This window comes from Haliotis rubra, unplaced genomic scaffold (assembly GCF_003918875.1).
Source record: "Haliotis rubra isolate DU_JTF1 unplaced genomic scaffold, ASM391887v1 Scf257, whole genome shotgun sequence".
Taxonomy (NCBI): domain Eukaryota; kingdom Metazoa; phylum Mollusca; class Gastropoda; order Lepetellida; family Haliotidae; genus Haliotis; species Haliotis rubra.
The window spans coordinates 508,936-527,983 of record NW_025766636.1 but is presented as its reverse complement, the minus strand read 5'-3'; the positions used below and the strand labels follow the sequence as shown (position 1 = coordinate 527,983).

At 42.2% G+C, this 19,048-nt stretch overlaps 1 protein-coding gene across 1 annotated transcript; it reads left to right on the top strand.

Moving 5' to 3' along the window:
• The first annotated feature begins 3,101 nt into the window (after positions 1–3,101).
• On the top strand, positions 3,102–17,791 carry LOC124279801 (amiloride-sensitive sodium channel subunit gamma-like). The gene is made up of 11 exons (XM_046715680.1): positions 3,102–3,415; positions 7,975–8,171; positions 8,336–8,589; positions 9,903–10,003; positions 11,661–11,824; positions 12,217–12,333; positions 12,728–12,878; positions 13,406–13,484; positions 15,129–15,287; positions 16,289–16,364; positions 17,352–17,791. The coding sequence occupies exons 1-11, from the start codon at positions 3,271–3,273 to the stop codon at positions 17,508–17,510; spliced, it is 1,602 nt and encodes a 533-aa protein (XP_046571636.1). The 5' UTR covers positions 3,102–3,270; the 3' UTR covers positions 17,511–17,791.
• The last annotated feature ends 1,257 nt before the right edge of the window (positions 17,792–19,048 follow it).

Genomic DNA, 19,048 nt, shown 5'->3' with positions numbered 1-19,048 from the left:
TGCACTGGTATGCGAGACAGAATAGTTTGAAGGAGATTCTGTTTTTCACGGGCAGCCAATGAAGGTGAATATTCTATATGCATGGGAGTTGTCAGTGACACAAGGTGGAGATCCGGCCAAAAGGCTGTTACAGTAGTCCATACGAGATGTGACTAGGCTGAGGCAGAGAGTTTATGAGGCATCTTTGGTAAGAACGGTCTGGCCTTTGATATTATGGAGATGGGAGTAGCAAGTTTTAGTAACATACTTGACGTGTTCTGTCATACTTAGACCTTGATCGATGACAGTGGAAGAAAGAGGAATGATTGCTCCACAGACACACACACTAGTAACATCACACTGCTTGCGTTTTCCAACCTGTCCCAGAAGAATGAACTTTGTTTTCTCTTCATTTAATTTCAAGGCATTTGATGACATCCATGAATATCTTCTGGCAACTGTCTGATGTCTGATAGAGAGACGCTCTAACTGACTCTGTGTTTGGTTGAAAAAGCTTCCACAGCTGCGTGACATCTGCGTAGAAGTGGTCAAGATTAACGTTTGCTAAAACAGAGCCAAGTGGAACAGAGTAGAGGGTGGAGAGGATCGGACCAAGCACGGATCCTTGAGGGACTCTGCACTCAAGCCTAGATGCGGTTGACACAGACTCACCAACAACAACGGTTTGAGTCCTGTCCTGTAGATAAGATGCCAGCCAGGATAAAGCTGAATCCAAGTTCTGTATCAAGTCTTTTGAGGAGTCTCTGGTGATCAATCGTGTCAAAGGCACTGCTTTGGCCAAGTAATGTGAGCAGGGCCACTTGTCCTGTGTCAATACCACATCGTAGGTCATTCAGGATCTTCAGCAGAGCCGTCTCTGTGCTGTGGTGTGCTCTGCAGGCTGATAGGAACACCTCATAGAGGTTATGTCAGGAAAGGTGGCCCATGAGACGACTGGAGACTGCACGTTCAACGAGTTTGGATATAAATGCTAAGTTTGAAACAGGCCTGTAGTTTTTTTTATCCTCCTAATCAAGTCTTGATTTCTTCAGATGTTTAGCAAATTGTCTTTAAAAGTATCCATATCCAGGGATCGCATGTTCCTACAGCGAGTAATCTTCACATTTGGAGTGGGTATTGAGAGGTCCAAGCTCACAAAGATATGGAAATGGTCAGAGGCTGTAGATCCTATACTGATACACAACTGACACACGCGTCTGAAGCACGGGTAACTATCCAGTCCAGAGTGTGTCCACCTCTGTGGCTTGCCTCTGACACGAGTTGTACACAGTTGTGGACGTAAAGAAGATTAAGTATTCGTTTAGTGTCATGGTTATCCTTGTTGTCAAAATGGAAATTGAAGTCGCCTACAATGATAAGAGCTACTTCGTGAACTTATCCAGGCGGTGCCGAGCAGTAATTGCTGCCAATGGTTGCCATACAAAGAACTGACTTTGACGCCATCATGTGGACTAAACAGAAACACAACAGTAAAAGCTTTGTCTATAGACGTTTGAATTTTCACCTTTTTACCATTGGGATTACATGGAATAATTGCACTTAAACTAACGCAAGAAATTCTTCTAAAAAAATGGCTTGTGCGTTTCTTTTTTTGAAGATTATATTTCCGGGTCGCAGTTTCATGTAAAGACCTCTTCTATAGTTGATAAACAGGGTTAAAGGTATATTCCTTTTTCATATTGTACTAGTTCTATGCAAAATATATGCCTTGTGAAGAAATCGGGTTTTTATTCATCATTATAACTTTTAGAGCTAAAAGTAACTCTTTTATGTAAATTTAAGACTAAAATCAAACTAAAGAGATCTTGAGACTAACAGCATATGAGATATATATTCCGTAACCAAATATGCATGGTATTTGATATTAAAACCATTGTTTTGTTCCGAGTTTTTGCAACTTTTTCAGTTCCCGGTTAAATATGGGCGTCCATCTTGGATTTTGAGCTAAAAATAGCGTTTGCATCAATATTCAGATTGGAACCAAACATTTTTTTAAACTCCTTTAACATATAAACACAAAAGAATATATGATTTGCTTTCATCAAAAAACTCGCACGGAATCCCATAAGCTCCTTGACTATCACAAAGAAAGCAGTTTTTGCAACGTTTTCTATAATTGAACTGTGACTGATAGCCAGTTGTCTCTTCCTGGGACATAACAGAATACAATCACCTGACGAATGTGTTTCCACAGGTGAATGCATCAGCTTCGGTCATCAATCTAGCACAATGCATTAGTGTTGGGAATTGGTTAAAATCTCATAATTGATGATTGGTTCATTACAACCGATCAATCATCGAAAATAATTGGTTAGCGTCATTTAAGAGTATGGAGGAACATACATTTCTTAGAGTCTTTAAGATAAATTCAGTCATGACTTGGAACGAGCTTGCAGTGCTCATGAAATGTAACAGACAAAACCAACCTAGTGAAAAATACTGTTAATGAAAACAAGTGTTCTAGAATTGTTTGTGTTAGATTATGAGAAAACATGATCGATTGCTTGGTCGTTTAGTCACTGAGACCAATCTTCGATTATTTCAATTAATCGGACCACCACTACAATGCATACAAGGTTACGCACTTGAGATCCGCATGGGTTTATGCCGTACCAATAACGACAAGATGCTTTATGAATGTATAGACCTGACGCACATTATAATAGAAAAGACAAGTTGTCATCCATATCTTGTCTTTGTTGTTAATCACCAACTTCTAAACTACCAGTCAAACACAGTTATTACCGAAAGCCAATCAGTATTTATATCAATTACACCATGCTTGGTTGCTATCTGTGGCTTCCACATTAAAACTTAATGTTCACTCATTTTGTGGCCGACGGGTTTAAATCATAGTTTTGTCTGTTGTATTGATGCAGACGTATCCATGCGCCTTGTTGTCAATAAACAATACTGTGGCTTTCGAAGATTAGTGGAAGGAGCCTTGGTTTGGTACAAGAATGATATTCAGCCAATCAGTACACCACGAAGCTCACACTGCCGAGCATCAGCGAATCACAAATGAATGCATCTCCATATATGGTGTTATTTGATGGTAGTTACTTGCATAATTACCCCGTGTGAGTTGCTGCAGTCGTTACTGCCCCCTACAACATTACCTAGCACGACATCACCTCATAGTACGGCGAGGGCCTATGGTGTTACATTGTCTGGTTCAGTATGACGTTTTCGTAATAAGCTTGAGAAGTAGTATTGTTTATACACCGACCCGGAGACTTGTAAGTCTGCGACCAGTTGTACGGGAACAAAATGGACAGCAATAGACATGAATCGGTTGCTTCCCTCACCAATTACTTCGCGGAAAGCACGAGCATGCATGGGGTGTCCAGGTTTGTAGGAAAACGGGGCTTCTTCAGGAGAGCTTTCTGGGTTCTGGCGGTGTTAGCTGGTGCTGGTGAGTAGACAATTTTTGTGTTATTACGTTTACAAAACAACGGTGACAGAAATGTTTGAATGGACAAAACACCCGTAACAATTTCTTGAATGTCATGCTTCTCCTGGGCCAACTATTTCTTCCCTCGCAACCCGAATTGCAGTTGCAGTTGTAACGAACTAAAATAGGATTTGGTTTTACCAGGGAGACTATATAAACTTGAACATAGATGAAGGAAATTCGACACACGGATGAACATATGTATTGTTGTCATGGTCAGCTTTAATTCAGTTCACTCACTGCACATTGTGTGGACACGAGGGGGCGTTCAGGTCAGTACCTGGTGACACCACCCCTTGCAGCCGTCACTGCTCGACACCGCCTTAGAAGGGATTGCACAAGTCGCCGGATTTTAGCTTGAGGAATTCTTTGTTATTCCTTCTGCAACGCGTTGGCAAGTTATGCAAGTTTCTGAGGACGATGGTGACCTTTACTGACGGGTCGATCAAGTTCGTCCCATAGACGCTCGATCGGGTTCAGATCAGGCGATTTGGAAGGTCAGGGGTGGACATTGACGTTTGCGTCGAGCGATGTCGTGTTGAAACAGCTCCCTCTGGCGGTTACAAAATGGGAGGAGGTGAGGTCGCAGGATTTGGTAGATGTAGCGATTTGCTGTAAGATTGCCTTGAACCACCACTAGCTCTGATCTACCCGTATAGGACATGACTCCCCACACCGTTCCTCTCTCCACCAAATCTGTCCACCTGTCTAACGCAGTTCGGCGCAAAACGTTCGTGTCGACTCTACCCTGACGTTGCAGGAGGAAACGCGCTTTATCGCTGAACCAAACGCGTCGCCAGTTACCAAGGTTCCATGCCTGTACCCTGCTGCACCATTGGAAACTTTGTTGGTGTAGTCGTGTCAGGACAGGTCCAACTTTTGGTCGATATACTCGAATTCCCACTTCTCTCACACGATTTCTGATGGTTTGGTCGGAAGACCAGGAACCTGTCCTGCAGTGTCCGTTGCTGTAGCAAATCGGTGACGTAGGTGAAATACCCGCGTGAATGAGCCCTGACCAGGAGTGGTGACTCTTGGTCTTCCACTTCAGGAACGATCTTGGGTCGAATTGAAGCGGGTATATCGATGCCATAATCGAGATATGGTGCTGTGATGGACGTTAAAGTGTCTTGCAACGGCAGACTGGGACTCCCCTGCTTCCAAACGTCAATTAGTAGCATTCAATCTTGGCATTTTTTAATCTTCGTTTACGTCGTAAATTTCGCAATAAAATAATGAAGTTGGGTTGGTATTTTGCACGTGCATTTTGTGGAAAACTTTTTCTGCATGCACGTTTACAAACACGTTTTGGGATGGGTTTGCGCGCAATACATAACAACCACGACGTGATTAACGGGATTCAAACATAGGACATGTCCCAATGACGAGTGCTGTCAAAATATATGGAAATGAACTGCTGAAAACGCCTATGCGTTTCTTTTTTGTGAAGAGTATCAGGTTTTGCCGCTTTTTAAAAGGAATTATTTGTGTGGCTTTAATTGCATGTGTGGCGACTACGCGGGTAAAGTGATACGTCTTCGCTTTGCTAACACTTTCAGAGGGATGGTGCATTGATTGATCTCACACACTGATAAATCGACAGATAACATAATTGTGGTTCAATTATTCACTCCCACATTGTTGTTCCGCACAACTTTGAGATGACTCCTTTCTCCAGAATCGATGTCCTTTCATGGCCAAACAATGGTGCGTATCATATTGGTTGTATCATAGTGCACAGACACAACTAATCAGGTCTGAAGTTGTAACGTTACAAGGTGATTTCAAGTTTGAAAAGGTCACGTAACCAATGTTATTTGCCTGTAGGGATGTCACGGTCGGTCACCAGTCCAATGCTCTATGCTTGTCTCTACTTGATTTCAGAGAAGAATAGGGCCCCGAGTGCTCCTTTGTTTTCCTCTGTGGGATTTCAGGGTAGAATAAGTCCCTAGCATCCTATGCATTTTTCCCGGTCGTGATTTTAGTTGAAATAGGGCTCCAGCACAGGCTTATTTTTCTGAGACACTTTTGTTGTAGAATAGGTTATAAACCCCTAACGCTTGTTTATAGGTGGGGATATATGGGTAAAATAGTTTCCCCAAAATCCTATGATTGTTTGTCTAAGATGACTCAAGGGTAGAATATGTCCCCCTCATCCCATGATTGTCTCTGTGGCGACATACGGGTAGAATATGTCCCCGTAATCACATCATTGTCTCAGTGGTGATATAAGGTTAGACTATGTCCCCGTAATCCCATGACTGTCTCTGTGGTGACATGAGGGTAGAATATGTCTCCGTCATCACATGACTGTCTCTGTGGTGACATAAGGGTAGAACATGTCCCCATCATCCCATGATTGTCTCTGTGGTGACATAAGGGTAGAATATGTCCCCGTCATCCCATGATTGTCTCTGTGGTGACATAAGGGTAGAATATGTCCCCGTTATCCCATGATTGTCTCTGTGGTGACATAAGGGTAGAACATGTCCCCATCATCCCATGACTGCCTCTGTGGTGACATACGGGTAGAATATGTCCCCATCATCCCATGCTTGTCTCTGTGGTGACATACGGGTAGAATATGTCCCCGTCATCCCATGATTGTCTCTGTGGTGAACAAAGGGTAGAATATGTCCCCGTCATCCCATGATTGTCTCTGTGGTGAACAAAGGGTAGAATATGTCCCCGTTATCCCATGATTGTCTCTGTGGTGAACAAAGGGTAGAATATGTCCCCATCATCCCATGACTGTCTCTGTGGTGAACAAATGGTAGAATATGTCCCCATCATCCCATGCTTGTCTCTGTGGTGACATAAGGGTAGAATATGTCCCCGTCATCCCATGACTGTCTCTGTGGTGACATAAGGGTAGAATATGTCCCCGTCATCCCATGATTGTCTCTGTGGTGACATAAGGGTAGAATATGTCCCCATCATCCCATGATTGTCTCTGTGGTGACATAAGGGTAGAATATGTACCCGTCATCCCATGACTGTCTCTGTGGCGACATGAGGGTAGAATATGTCCCTGTCATCCCATGATTGTCTCTGTGGTGAACAAAGGGTAGAATATGTCCCCGTCATCCCATGACTGTCTCTGTGGTGAACTAAGGGTAGAATATGTCCCCGTCATCCCATGATTGTCTCTGTGGTGAACAAAGGGTAGAATATGTCCCCATCATCCCATGACTGTCTCTGTGGTGAACTAAGGGTAGAATATGTCCCCGTCATCCCATGATTGTCTCTGTGGTGACTTAAGAGTAGAATATGTCCCCATCATCCCATGATTGTGTCTGTGGTGAACTAAGGGTAGAACATGACCCCGTCATCCCATGACTGTCTCTGTGGTGAACTAAGGGTAGAATATGTACCCGTCATCATATGGTTGTCTCTGGACAGAAGACATCGTGTGACTTTAAGTCACAATATACATCACATATTTGTCTGGCGTTCAAGTTAAATGAAGTAAAAACCCAATTACGAAGTACAGGAGCTTAACCTTTTTCAGTGAAATAACATTGACGGGGTGAGGATATGCTACATACTTTCTAACTTTAACCCAGTACATGCTTACACTGTTTCTAAAGCCTTTTATGTATTCCTGAATAGATTCTGAATGATCCTGGCTAAAGGAGACTGTCTCCGTAGGCTACTTTGATTGAGCATTGGCACGTAAAGCCGAAAGTACTTCTCTTTGGCCCAATGAATCGTGATAGCTCGTACCCTGACAATGTCATGTTGATAACGAATTTCATGTCAGCAAACTTACATTCTAAACAACGTGTTTTAATCTTATACACAAACATAAGCATTATCCTTGTCCCATAATTATGACGCATTTGGAGTTTAAAGATGTTTAACCACCGCTATGCTTCACCACTAAATGTTTTTCACAGCTAAACATATTTGTATTCATTCTTGAAATGCACTCTAGATAAATAAAAAGGTTGCTACTGTATTTTAAACGTTATTTTGTGTGTGCGTGCGTGCGTGCGTGTGACTTCTATGTTAGGATGTCTATATATATCTAGTAAACAGACAAACAGCTTCCGTTTGAGGCAACAACACATTCATGTGAACGAAACACTGAAATATTGGAGGATTTCTGAATAGCAAATTCTTGGTTTGTAATCCTTCAGGTTCCCAGACTGTTGTCACAATCTTCAATTTATCCTCTTACCGATATCTTAGGTTTGTTGTTTTGCACATTATCATGTGAACATTGTATCGACTTACGTCCTAGTAGTGCGTTACAGCAAGAGTGAATGAACATCTAATTTCAATATCTGAACGAGCTTTACCACATTACAAGCTCATAATACCTATTGATTCAACATATACGTTTATATTTTCAACATATACGATAGGGATTCTTGATGCAGCCGGAATCGTTCAATGGACGTAGATATCTTTTTTTTTTGCTTCCATTGTACGCTTTGAACACAGTTTTATATAACATCATATAATTTTTAACAGAGATTATGGTATAATGTTATTTCACGTTTTCCTTTTCAAAGGCGTTGCTGTGTACAACATCTGGACGATAGTCATCGTCTACAGCAGGTGGGAGGTATCGACAGTGGTCAGTCTCAAATACAACTCCAGACTTCGCTTCCCTGCCATCACGTTTTGCAACCTTAACCCAGTAATGAAATCCAGTATTGAAGTTATACAGACTGTATTTGACAGCTTGAAAACAACTTCGCAATTCCAGGTAAGCAATATTTCATGGACATTCCGGACATTCCGGACATTCCGCTATATCGATCATATTTTAAACATTTCGACTTCAATAAAAATAGTTTTTGAAACGAAGTAAAATCCGGGTTATGATCATAATTATGCATTGGTAGCTGAATGACCAGGTACTATTCACAGAACGCAATCGCACCTACACAGGGGAGCCAATTGTTTGGGAGTGTCAGTTCAGCAGTTTCTAACGGAGACGTCAGGTTGTTTGAGAGTGGCAGTTCATCTGTCTCCAACGAAGAATTCAACAGCGGCTTCCTGAAAAGAATCAATTTCCAGAGAGTATTGGCAAGCTTGAATACGTCGGTGAAAATCCAAATCGGCCATCAAATCAGCGACATGCTTTTAGAGTGCTCCTTCCAAGGACTGGTTTGCTCACATAGGTGGGTGTTAATACATTCATAGAACGAGTGAGTGACCATTTGGTTTGAACACTTTCTATTTAAAAAACCAAAACAAAACAAAACTCTAAATATTGAGTATCGTAACCATTTTCTTCATTCGTGAATGATGATAAATAAATAGAACTACCAAACCACCCAGTCCATGATCAAAATAAACCTTTGCTAAAAGCAATGCATGATAGAAGAAGGGATTGACTGACGAAGGGATGGATGGATGGAAGGATGAATGAGACATGATAGAAGGAGGATGGGTAGATCGATGCACTATACAGATAGATGACGGATGGGCGGATGGATGGATAGATGATACAACATGATATAAGGAGTATGGATAGATGGATGCACTATACAGACAGATAGATAGATGACGGATTGGTGGATGGATGGATAGAGGAAGGATGGGTAGATGGATGCACAATACAGACAGATAGATGATGGGTGGATGGATGGATAGATGATACAACATGATAGAGGGAGGATGGGTGCACTATACAGACAGATGGATAGATAAATAGATAGATAGATAGATAGATACATACATACATACATACATACATACATACATACATACATACATACATACATACATACATACATACATACATACATACATACATACATACATACATACATACATACATACATACATACATAGAAGATGGATTGGTGGATGGATGAGCAGACGAACTGTTATAGATATAGACATAACGATGTATGGACGTGTGGTTATGGCAATATACTGAACAACATTAGAAACGCACCACACTAAAATGCACCGACGCTCAGATATCATGGGTACATTTCTGTCTGACGGGGATATTTCGTATTATAGGGTGGTGCGTTTCTAATGTTGTTCTGTATATATACATATGTAAATTTAATTAAGCATCTCTTTAATGAACTAGTACATAAAATGTGTCAAAGATCCCCATACTATATGAATGTTGTAGTGAAAAAAAGGGTTTAGGAGAAACATAGCCAAGATTACCATGACATAATCTCGTTTATTTGAATATGGTACAGATTAGGAAAATGACGTCGTTACAGTTGCATTGAATATCTCCACAAAATTATCTTGCTATACCGCAAGATGCGAAATGCTAATAAATTATTTATATATATGCTCTGTTTTCTTTTAAATCACAGAAATATAGGCCTATGAATTAGTTGTTGCTTAATCAATTTCCGTATGTATTTGAACAATGAAAAATACATACAAATAAAAGTGAATTGAACTTGTAAGGCGATAACCTGCACCTGAAGGAAATAATCATTTTAACATACTCTTGCAGGAACTTCACCCACTTCTACAACTACATGCACGGCAACTGCTACACCTTCAATCCGACAGACGACGATTCCACCTACATCAGCAGAACGGGGCCGCTTTACGGTACACGTTGTCTAACTCTGTATGTAAAGTTCACCTTCCACGCGGTGTAGACGAGTACATGAGCATTGTCAATACACGGTATGTGTCGTGATCAGAGCGAAACAGGGGTTTAATGATACCTTAAATGACTACCCTAAGGGAGGCAACTCCGTGCCTAAATCATCAGTTCCTGTCAATCCTAATTAGATATCGAAATATAAAGATATAAAAATCTAATTTAGTTAAAATGTAACAGCATATTCAAATATCTTGACTGCTTGGCTAAAACAGCTATGAGTTCCCGTGACTCCTTCACCAATGTTTATTTTGGTCCCGTAGGCGAGTCTCTGGTATTGTGTGTGTTTCCCTACAGTTCTGTCTCTGATGTCGTCTGTGTTCCTGCAGGTCTGTCTCTGATGTCGTCTGTGTTCCTGCAGGTCTGTCTCTGATGTCGTCTGTGTTCCTGCAGGTCTGTCTCTGATGTCTGTGTTCCTGCAGGTCTGTCTCTGATGTCTGTGTTCCTGCAGGTCTGTCTCTGATGTCGTCTGTGTTCCTGCAGGTCTGTCTCTGATGTCGTCTGTGTTCCTGCAGGTCTGTCTCTGATGTCGTCTGTGTTCCTGCAGGTCTGTCTCTGATGTCGTCTGTGTTCCTGCAGGTCTGTCTCTGATGTCGTCTGTGTTCCTGCAGGTCTGTCTCCTGATGTCGTCTGTGTTCCTGCAGGTCTGTCTCTGATGTCGTCTGTGTTCCTGCAGGTCTGTCTCTGATGTCGTCTGTGTTCCTGCAGGTCTGTCTCTGATGTCGTCGTCTGTGTTCCTGCTGTCTGTCTCTGATGTCGTCTGTGTTCCTGTCTGTCTCTGATGTCGTCTGTGTTCCTGCAGGTCTGTCTCTGATGTCGTCTGTGTTCCTGCAGGTCTGTCTCTGATGTCGTCTGTGTTCCTGCAGGTCTGTCTCTGATGTCGTCTGTGTTCCTGCAGGTCTGTCTCTGATGTCGTCTGATGTGTTCCTGCAGGTCTGTCTCTGATGTCTGTGTTCCTGCAGGTCTGTCTCTGATGTCTGTGTTCCTGCAGGTCTGTCTCTGATGTCGTCTGTGTTCCTGCAGGTCTGTCTCTGATGTCGTCTGTGTTCCTGCAGGTCTGTCTCTGATGTCGTCTGTGTTCCTGCAGGTCTGTCTCTGATGTCGTCTGTGTTCCTGCAGGTCTGTCTCTGATGTCGTGTGTGTTCCTGCAGGTCTGTCTCTGATGTCTGTGTTCCTGCAGGTCTGTCTCTGATGTCGTCTGTGTTCCTGCAGGTCTGTCTCTGATGTCGTCTGTGTTCCTGCAGGTCTGTCTCTGATGTCGTCTGTGTTCCTGCAGGTCTGTCTCTGTCTCTGATGTCGTCTGTGTTCCTGCAGGTCTGTCTCTGATGTCGTCTGTGTTCCTGCAGGTCTGTCTCTGATGTCGTCTGTGTTCCTGCAGGTCTGTCTCTGATGTCGTCTGTGTTCCTGCAGGTCTGTCTCTGATGTCGTCTGTGTTCCTGCAGGTCTGTCTCTGATGTCGTCTGTGTTCCTGCAGGTCTGTCTCTGATGTTGTCTGTGTCACGACTAATCTGTCTCTGATAGTGTCAGTCGCTCATGTTGTGCGTCTCTGATGTTGTCTGTTTCTCCACAGTTCTGTCTGTGATGCTGTATGTGTACTTACAGGTCTGTCTCTAACGCTATACGCTGACGAGGGGGAGTATATCTCCAACCTCAGCAGCAGCGTTGGTTTCAAGGTGGTCGTCCACAGCCCCAATACCATGCCATTCCCTGAAGACGACGGATTCGACATAAGTCCCGGGTTTGCCACCTCAGTCGGAGTCACCAAGGTAAGGATAAAGACTGTGACCTTGACCATCACAGGTTGAATATTCTTGGGGTTGAGGTCTGAGCACGGAGTCCTGGTGTGGGGTCCAGTCAACACATCTGTGTCGCTTTCGTTATATCCTGTTCTATATGAAACAAGGGGGTTGGATACTGGTCATACTGGTGGCTTGTCGCACGGAATCCTGGGTTCTGTTTCCTACGTTGGTGCAATGGGACATTTCGGATGTCCCTCAGTCACGATATGGTCGAATATTACCCATATCAGCGTAATACTCAACTCACTCAATTAGGTAAATACAGCATATGTGTACGCGCGAACAGGTTAACCCAGATTGCATGGAGATATTATAATCTGATATTTATATCATTTTCTCCACACCTTGTATGTTGTTAGGTCGCCGTGGAGCGTGTTTCACACCCCTACGGTAACTGCAAGCTCTATGCGGAAGGGGCAGAGGAACCTCCCAATATATTCACCACCGAGGTTCCCAACATCAGCTACAGCGATAAGGTTGGGACGCTGATGAGAAACAAACTTAATACAATCTGTTAAACAGTTGATAACATCTTTTGTTACCCTGCACACATCAGATATATTCAACGTGGCGTTGTTCGCTGTTGGTGACGCCGTAACAAGACTTTCTCGCCAGGGGCAACGTACCCCTGTATATTACTTATAACAATCACTGTTTGTCTTACGTGTACTTGGTGGCCATTTCCTGGCATTCACAACGATGAGATGAATCCTTTGAAGCCCGTCGCGTTCTGCTGATTACGGGTTCGAATACAAGGACAACCTGATCATGATCCTTGTTTTAATGAGATGACAACAGAGACTTGAGATAGGATTTCTTGGTTGCTATGGTGACTTGTCTTCGTTACTATGGTGTTGTATTTCTATTCAGACGTGCAAGAGGACGTGTTTGCAGAAGATGCTGGTGTCGGAGTGCGGCTGCTGTTACAACATCTACCCATGCAACTCCGACGCCCTCAACATCATCAACTCAAGCATCCCTCACCCAGTAGGGTTTTGTAACATTGAAACCAACAAAAACGGTACTTCAGTTATCAATTAACGAATCCTCCTGTTTGTGATGGTGTTATATTTCGCTGAACTACAATAGCTCAAGCTTAGAGTTAGATTCACGTGATGCATTGAATAGAACTGGAATCTTAGGCGTGAACTGAGCGCTCTTAAATGGACTACATGTTTGCCATGTCATTTTTCAAGCTTTAACGTTTTGAATAACGCATGGATTAAATATTGTATTGGCACTGTATCTATTTTTGAGGACGGAATGGTTTCATCAGATCTGCCCGCATATCCGAGTCCGAGCAAGGTTTAACATTACTACATCATAATGGCGGCTGAAAGTATTTTATTTTAGGCCAACCATGTGACATGCATGGAGGTTGAATTTTTCGCCGGGCAAATGATTGTTGTCGTATTTTCGACACATTCATTTATATACCAGCCAGGAGGGATAGAGCTAAACAAAAAATAGAGGGCTTTGGGTAATAAATGTAGATTCTGCGAATTGCGGGACCGCTGAACTGTCCTAACTGGCAGAGTTCTGTTCCAGAGACATGTGCATCAGCGGCGTTGAAAAGGCACAAGAATAACCAGCTGATTTGTCCGGACACGTGCGATCCACCTTGCCAGTAGGTCACTGTGATCAGTGTTGCAGTCTTCTGTGTAGCACACGTCCCCTGCCGGCTGTGTCTTCTGTCGTATTTCTACTATGATGATGTGTGTTGTCTACTATCTAATATGTAGTGAGTTCTGTGTGCAGTCTGCCGTGAACTGTGTGCAGTCTGCCGTGAACTGTGTGCGGTCTGCCGCGAACTGTGTAGAGTCTGCCGCGAACTGTGTGCAGTCTGCCATGAACTGTGTAGAGTCCGCCACCGTCTGTGTAGAGTCTGCCGCCGTCTGTGTAGAGTCTGCCGCCGTCTGTGTAGATCTGTGTAGAGTCTGCCGCCGTCTGTGTAGAGTCTGCCGCCGTCTGTGTAGAGTCTGCCGCCGTCTGTGGTAGTCTGCCACCGTCTGTGTAGAGTCTGCCGCCGTCTGTGTAGAGTCTGCCGCCGTCTGTGTAGAGTCTGTTGTCGTCTGTGTAGAGTCTGTTGCCGTCTGTGTATAGTCTGTTGTCGTCTGTGTATAGTCTGTTGTCGTCTGTGTATAGTCTGTTGTCGTCTGTGTATAGTCTGTTGTCGTCTGTGTATAGTCTGTTGTCAGTGTACAGTCTGTTGTCGTCTGTGTATAGTCTGTTGTCGTCTGTGTATAGTCTGTTGTCAGTGTACAGTCTGTTGTCGTCTGTGTATAGTCTGTTGTCGTCTGTGTATAGTCTGTTGTCAGTGTATAGTCTGCTGCCTTCTGCTTCCCTACTGCCTGCTGTGTAGTGTGTAGCCTACAGTCTAATGTCTTGAGTGTACAGCTCGATCTCCTATGTAAGGTATTCGCGCCATGTCACAAGTCAGTCTTGTACCTAGAATATATAAACCAACAAATCAATCAAACATGAAAACATAACATATGGTACAAGTGAAGGTACGGAAGTGCATCGGTCATTTCGAAGGTCAAGTTTGGAAATGTACTCCACATGTCAAACTCTATTAAGCAGGATTCGTATGCCGCCTCTTAGACAGAGTATACTGAATTACAGAGCACCTATCCAATGAACATACCTAAGTGTGGAGGAGCTGCTGGGATATTGCCTGACATTAAGGGACACTTGAAGTCATCCCTCTTGTCCCGTGAAGAGGTTTTATCTTTCTCCTTGCAGAGATCTCAATATGACTCGCAGGTATCCTATATTTCTAGTTGTGAGTAAATTGGTGGAAGGAGATGAGTTATTTGATGGCTATTGAACGACATGAAACAATCGATGTTCTTGAAGCTTAAGGTAAAACTCTTGGCCATATTTCCGTGGTATGTCTTTGCTGGTGCGAGCAGAAATTCCAATTCATGTGTACAAAGAAATAAATCCTAAAGGAGGGGAGCACGATTTGTACCCCTGGGGATGCTTGCTTCTAGCCAGAATGTCCCTTCTGGACTATTTCACACATCTACTACCAGTAAGGAAGTTCAAAATTTCACATATCGTTTTTATTATTGACAAATTGTCCGGAACTTATTAAGATAGACATGCAACTCTTTAACTATGGCCTTTACATATATCAACAGATGACCAGCTTATATAGAACGACAGTTTTTCGTGAAGTTTGTCATGTTGGATAATGGTGTGCAAAGTTAAAACTTCACATGACAGAGGACGTTGAATAATATCTAACGACTTTTGCTTGATTCAGAGACGAGTCCCACCAGTTGGAGATCTCCACAGCCATGTGGCCAGCAAGCAACTATCTTTCCAGCCTTCTAGATGACTTTATCAACGGTCTCAGGAACAAACAAAGTGTGTCGCCTATCAACGAGAATGCATCTGCAGATGACAAAGATACATTTTTCAGGTCCGTAAAAGATGCCAGATCCAAAATTATACATTAGGGTCGTCAAGGGTTAGGGCTAGGATAGGGAAGAGGATCACGTTACGGGTTATGTTTGGGCTTAGGGGTCAGGGTCAGGGTCAAGTGCATGAAAAGCGATGATGAGGATTTTCCGACATAATGCGTATTTCGAACAGGGGAAAATGAAACTTGATGACAATCGGACATATTGTATCAGCTCCTGCCGCGGTACATTGTACTGACAGTAGGGTTGCTATTTCCAGGGAGAACGGTGGTTTGATGCCCAGCAGCATCACACTACAGTATTTAAGGATGGTACTTGTTGTCGCCCTGGCTGGCGCAGTGTACATTGTACTTATCTGCGGAATACAATGTTTATTCCCATTTCAGAATATTGCCCAACCTAATAATAACATCGACGAAACCTTCCACGTCCATAAGAAATGTCGGTTGTACAATTCCGACTATGTTATGTTTGTTGGTTTTACGCTGCATTCAGTGACAACCGTGATAAACATATACAAAAGCTAGCTACTTGTTCACTTGAAAGCACTCGGGACCGTATGGGTACAAATCAAAATAAATCGGACAGCATTTTTGTAACTGGTGCATCAAATTTTGAAATGTACTGTCCACAATAAATCTTTTGAAAGCAGTCCTTGATTGTTGAGTCCTTGAATGCTGTAACCTTGATCAAACAACTTCTGAGCAAGGGTCATTTGACGCTATTTGATATCTTGGTAAAAGAACATGCTCGATTGTACTTCAAAGGTTGTGAAATGTAAATAACAGGGGGCTATACCTGTTGGAATGTTGCTCCACAAGAGAAGTCTGAATTTTGGAAAGCTGGAATTCGAAATGATTCCTTTAGTCACACAGCCTTGTGAAGAGTACTTTGTCACTCTGAAACTTCATGCATAGATCTAAATATGGGAATGTCTCTCTTATTTGAAGTTCACTGGCATGGTAGCCTCTATCTGTTATGCCTGCGTCTGTTTATTCAGGAGAAACATGCTGAAACTGAATGTGTTCTACAAGGAACTAAACTACCAGAAGATAAGGACAAGGCCGTCATACGACGTGAGTATGTGTGAGTGAGTGAGTGAGTGAATAATACAATATCATATAGTAGATCATGTCTCTGTTTCGTATATTGGTTGTCTGATGTCAGTATAATTACATCTCCTGTCTGTATTCCAGTGGGAGAGTCTGTTGTCTGATGTCAGTATATTTACATCCCCTGTCTGTATTCCAGTGGGAGAGTCTGTTGTCTGATGTCAGTATATATATACATCTCCTGTCTGTATTCCAGTGGGAGAGTCTGTTGTCTGATGTCAGTATTGGAAGAGTCTGTTGTCTGATCTACATCTCCTGTCTGTATTCCAGTGGGAGAGTCTGTTGTCTGATGTCTGTATTCCAGTGGGAGAGTCTGTTGTCTGATGTCAGTATAATTACATCTCCTGTCTGTATTCCAGTGGGAGAGTCTGTTGTCTGATGTCAGTATATATATACATCTCCTGTCTGTATTCCAGTGGGAGAGTCAGTTGTCTGATGTCAGTATAATTACATCTCCTGTCTGTATTCCAGTGGAAGAGTCCGTTGTCTGATGTCAGTTGTCTGTATTCCAGTGGAAGAGTATGTAGTATATATATACATCTCCTGTCTGTATTCCAGTGGAAGAGTCTGTTGTCTGATGCCAGTATATATATACATCTCCTGTCTGTATTCCAGTGGGAGAGTCTGTTGTCTGATGTCAGTATAATTACATCTCCTGTCTGTATTCCAGTGGGAGAGTCTGTTGTCTGATGTCAGTATAATTACATCTCCTGTCTGTATTCCAGTGGGAGAGTCTGTTGTCTGATGTCAGTATAATTACATCTCATGTCTGTATTCCAGTGGAAGAGTCTGTTGTCTGATGTCAGTATGAGTATATCTCCTCCTGTCTGTATTCAAGTGGAAGAGTCTGTTGTCTGATGTCAGTATGAGTATATCTCCTCCTGTCTGTATTCACGTGGAAGAGTCTGTCGTCTGATGTCAGTATATTTACATCTCCTGTCTGTATTCCAGTGGAAGAGTCTGTTGTCTGATGTCGGCGGACAGGCAGGGTTGTGGCTGGGCTTCTCCCTCCTCACGCTGGGTGAGGTTCTGGAGCTGATCGCGGACGTTGTCATCCATATATGCACAAAGCCTTTCCGGTCAAAGAAGGTAGAGGTGTCCAGCAAATAGACAGACGAACCACACTTCCCCGTATGCAATGTATGAGATGTTATCTGCTGTTGGGCGATACACCGCTCATAGCCACAACACTGACGCTGAGAAATACGTACTTCAGCTTAAACACTGGATGTAACTGTACAGCAGGCCAGGGATTTACATTCTGTTTGGTGTAATGCTATTTTGATCGTGATGACCGTTGTTGTCAAAGATTTCAGCACTAATACTGCTGCATCATAACATAGTATTTCAGCACTAATACTGCTGCATCACAACATAGTATTTCAACACTAATACTGCTGCAACATAACATAGTATTTCAACACTAATACTGCTGCATCATAACATAGTATTTCAGCACTAATACTGCTGCATCATAACATAGTATTTCAACACTAATACTGCTGCAACATAACATAGTATTTCAGCACTAATACTGCTGCAACATAACATAGTATTTCAACACTAATACTGCTGCATCATAACATAGTATTTCAACACTAATACTGCTGCATCATAACATAGTATTTCAACACTAATACTGCTGCAACATAACATAGTATTTCAACACTAATACTGCTGCAACATAACATAGTATTTCAACACTAATACTGCTGCATCATAACATAGTATTTCAGCACTAATACTGCTGCATCATAACATAGTATTTCAGCACTAATACTGCTGCATCATAACATAGTATTTCAGCACTAATACATCATAACATAGTATTTCATCATAATACATAACATAGTATTTCAACACTAATACTGCTGCATCATAACATAGTATTTCAACACTAATACTGCTGCATCATAACATAGTATTTCAACACTAATACTACTGCATCATAACATAGTATTTCAACACTAATACTGCTGCATCATAACATAGTATTTCAACACTAATACTGCTGCATCATAACATAGTATTTCAACACTAATACTGCTGCATCATAACATAGTATTTCAACACTAATACTGCTGCAACATAACATAGTATTTCAACACTAATACTGCTGCAACATAACATAGTATTTCAACACTAATACTGCTGCATCATAACATAGTATTTCAACACTAATACTGCTGCATCATAACATAGTATTTCAACACTAATACTGCTGCATCATAACATAGTATTTCAACACTAATACTGCTGCATCATAACATAGTATTTCAACACTAATACTGCTGCAACATAACATAGTATTTCAACACTAATACTGCTGCATCATAACATAGTATTTCAACACTAATACTGCTGCAACATAACATAGTATTTCAACACTAATACTGCTGCATCATAACATAGTATTTCAACACTAATACTGCTGCATAACATAACAGTATTTCAACACTAATACTGCATCATAACATAGTATTTCAACACTAATACTGCTGCAACATAACATAGTATTTCAACACTAATACTGCTGCATCATAACATAGTATTTCAACACTAATACTGCTGCAACATAACATAGTATTTCAACACTAATACTGCTGCAACATAACATAGTATTTCAGCACTAATACTGCTGCATCATA